This window comes from Hylobates moloch, unplaced genomic scaffold (genome assembly GCF_009828535.3).
Source record: "Hylobates moloch isolate HMO894 unplaced genomic scaffold, HMol_V3 SCAFFOLD_9860, whole genome shotgun sequence".
In the NCBI taxonomy this organism is placed as follows: Eukaryota; Metazoa; Chordata; class Mammalia; order Primates; family Hylobatidae; genus Hylobates; species Hylobates moloch.
In genome coordinates this window covers 1-2,501 of record NW_026662135.1, presented here as the reverse complement: position 1 = coordinate 2,501, position 2,501 = coordinate 1, and the positions used below count along the sequence as shown (strand labels likewise).

Below are 2,501 nucleotides of genomic sequence, written 5' to 3'. Positions count from 1 at the left end.
GTGAGGAACTGAAAGGATGGATGTCTTTTTGAAACTGAATTAGGAAGGGACCTACTTTTGTTGACAGAAGAGACAGATGAATGGAACATCGTGGAGGATCTTCCAGGAGCCCTCTCTCATATAGAGGAAACCTGTGAACCGTTTTTCATTCTTCCTCTTGGCCGCAGACATTTCTTTAAACACGTGCTGACCTTCTGCTTGGAGGTCTCCTTGAGGACATTGTCTCAGAAATCTGTGTCGCAATATTAGAACTGATCGCCCATCCCTTTCCACTGTTAAATTTTCTCTACTGTCTCACCTTAGGCAATATGAAGTCCTGATTTTCTCTCGGGAACGGGAGCTGACCCAGTTAAGCGTGAAGTTACGGGAAGGGAGAGATGCCGCCCGCTCATTGATTGGGCATCTCCAGGCCCTTCTCACTCCGGATGAGCCGGACGAGTCCCAGGGGTGGGACCTCCGAGAACAGCTGGCTGAGGGATGTAGGCTGGCACAAAACCTCCTCCAAAAGCTCAGCCCAGGTAAGGTGGCCATAGGTCCTGATGACCCAAAACCCCGGGCTTATGAGAGACTCCAGACCTCCATACTTTCACAATGACAGTTGTAGCGGTGGTGTTTTTTTCCACTAAACATATGTGGCCATGACATGACCAGGACTTCCTGGGTAAGAACAGAGATGGGAAACCCATGGGGTTGGAGGTCACAGTATTGCAAAGGTCCCTCCTTCCTTGATGGAAGGTGGTCTTTGGAGCAAGAAGCAGCACGTTTCTAGTTTTAAAGGACAGGAAGGAGGCTGTGACAGGAGGGCGCTTGTTAGAGTGAAAAGAGCTCTGGACTCAAGAAGGCAGGTTCTCGGGCTGTCTCTTTGGCAGTGTTCTTAGTAACTGTCGGTGAGTGAGTGATTTATCCTTCCTGAGTTTCTCTGTCTCCATCTGCAAAGGCACGCAAATTGTCTCTTGCGAGTGTCGGAAGCATCCCAATGTGGGAACACTTAAGACTGCCTTTCAAAATGAGATAAAGCCCCTTACCGTGTGGTGCTGCAGAAGGCACTTGATGTGGGGGCATTTGGTGGTAGGAAGTGCTTCAGACTGGAGCCCTCCCCATAGAGAGAATGTCCCTGACTAACACGGCAGAAGCCACATGATGGAGGGCCAGTGAAGTCTCCTGATGCATAGAGGACCGTAGGACAAGTTTGTCCTCTCCTAAGAGAAAGAATGAGGTTTGAAATGTGAACCGTGACAGGACACCAGGCCTGTGCCTGGGAATCAGACCTGTAGCGGGATGGGGGAAGACAGCTGCCAAAGTCCAGAGAGAGGCTGCAGAAGCCTCCATCATATGGGGAGCAAAAGGTCTTTTCCATATTTGGCCACATCTTGATGATGGCACTCCAGATCAGAAATGCATTGCGTGATGGATCAGGAAACCATGCCAGGGCATTTTGATAAAGATAAAACATGAGAGCTTTCAGCTGAACAGTGACCCATGCCTAGATGTTCATGTCTCTGTGCACATTAGGCTGACTGCGCTTGCAGAGTGTGAAGTGGGAAATATCTGAACGAACACTTCTGTATTTACAGCAAATGCCCACGACGAGAACGAAGATGTTAAAGTTGAGGAGGCTGAGAAAGTAGAGGAATTATGTGCCCCCAGGTAACACTGAATAATCGGGAGCATGTAACGGGTGGTAACATATGAAAAAGGACTAGGAGGCACACCCTCTGTGGCATCTACGATGGGCCGAAAGCCTGCATTCCCTTGGCCACAGTATGTGAAATTCAACCCAGCTTAGACACAGGGTGTGGCTGCTGTTGCGTTTCTCCGTGTGTGGCGGGTGTCATGCCTGTACCGTACAGGGATAGCTGAGCCTTCGTCCTCCTCGGCTCCTATCTGTCCAGTGCAGTGAACACCAGTTGTTCTCTTCCTCTCTGGCTCCCATGGCAGCCATGCTCTGTTGCAGAGAGAAGAGGATTGTCTGTTCCCTCTTAAAGGGAACCTCCTGTTTGCTTTCTGGGGCCACTCTCTTAATGCCTCCTGTCAACACCAGCCAGGACTCCCTGGGGTCCAGTCCCTCTGTGTTTAATCTTCTGTCATCTCTATCCCACCTGGCTCATCTCAGGGAGGCGCAGACGGCTGAAGAACAGGAAGTCCCTGAGGACTCACTGGAGGAATGTGCCGTCACTCGTTCCAATAGCCACGGCCCTTGTGAGTCCAACCAGCCTCACGGGAACACCAAAATCACATTTGAGGAAGACCAAGTCGACCCACTTCTAGTTGTAGACAGTGCATCCTCTGATGATGAACGGCAGGATGCTCCAAACCTTCTCCCAGGTAGCCTCTATTTTCCTTGTGTCTCATACCTCTGCCTAGGCTATGGGAGATGAATTGTGAGGACAGGCTGTATACATACATACTGGTTTAGTCAGAAACTAGGATGGAGCTAGGTGCGGTGACTCACACGTATAATCACAGCACTTTGGGAGGCCCAAGTGGGAGGATCATTTGAG

General features: G+C 50.3%; 1 protein-coding gene across 1 annotated transcript; it reads left to right on the top strand.

The window, feature by feature from the left end:
- Positions 1-215: 215 nt before the first annotated feature.
- Positions 216-2,484, top strand: LOC116465761 (neuroblastoma breakpoint family member 3-like; the record flags this gene model as incomplete). Its single annotated transcript, XM_032148726.2, has 3 exons — positions 216-518; positions 1,575-1,647; positions 2,114-2,484. Coding segments are annotated over 3 exons (641 nt in total), but the record flags the coding sequence as incomplete, so codon positions are not given.
- Positions 2,485-2,501: the final 17 nt, after the last annotated feature.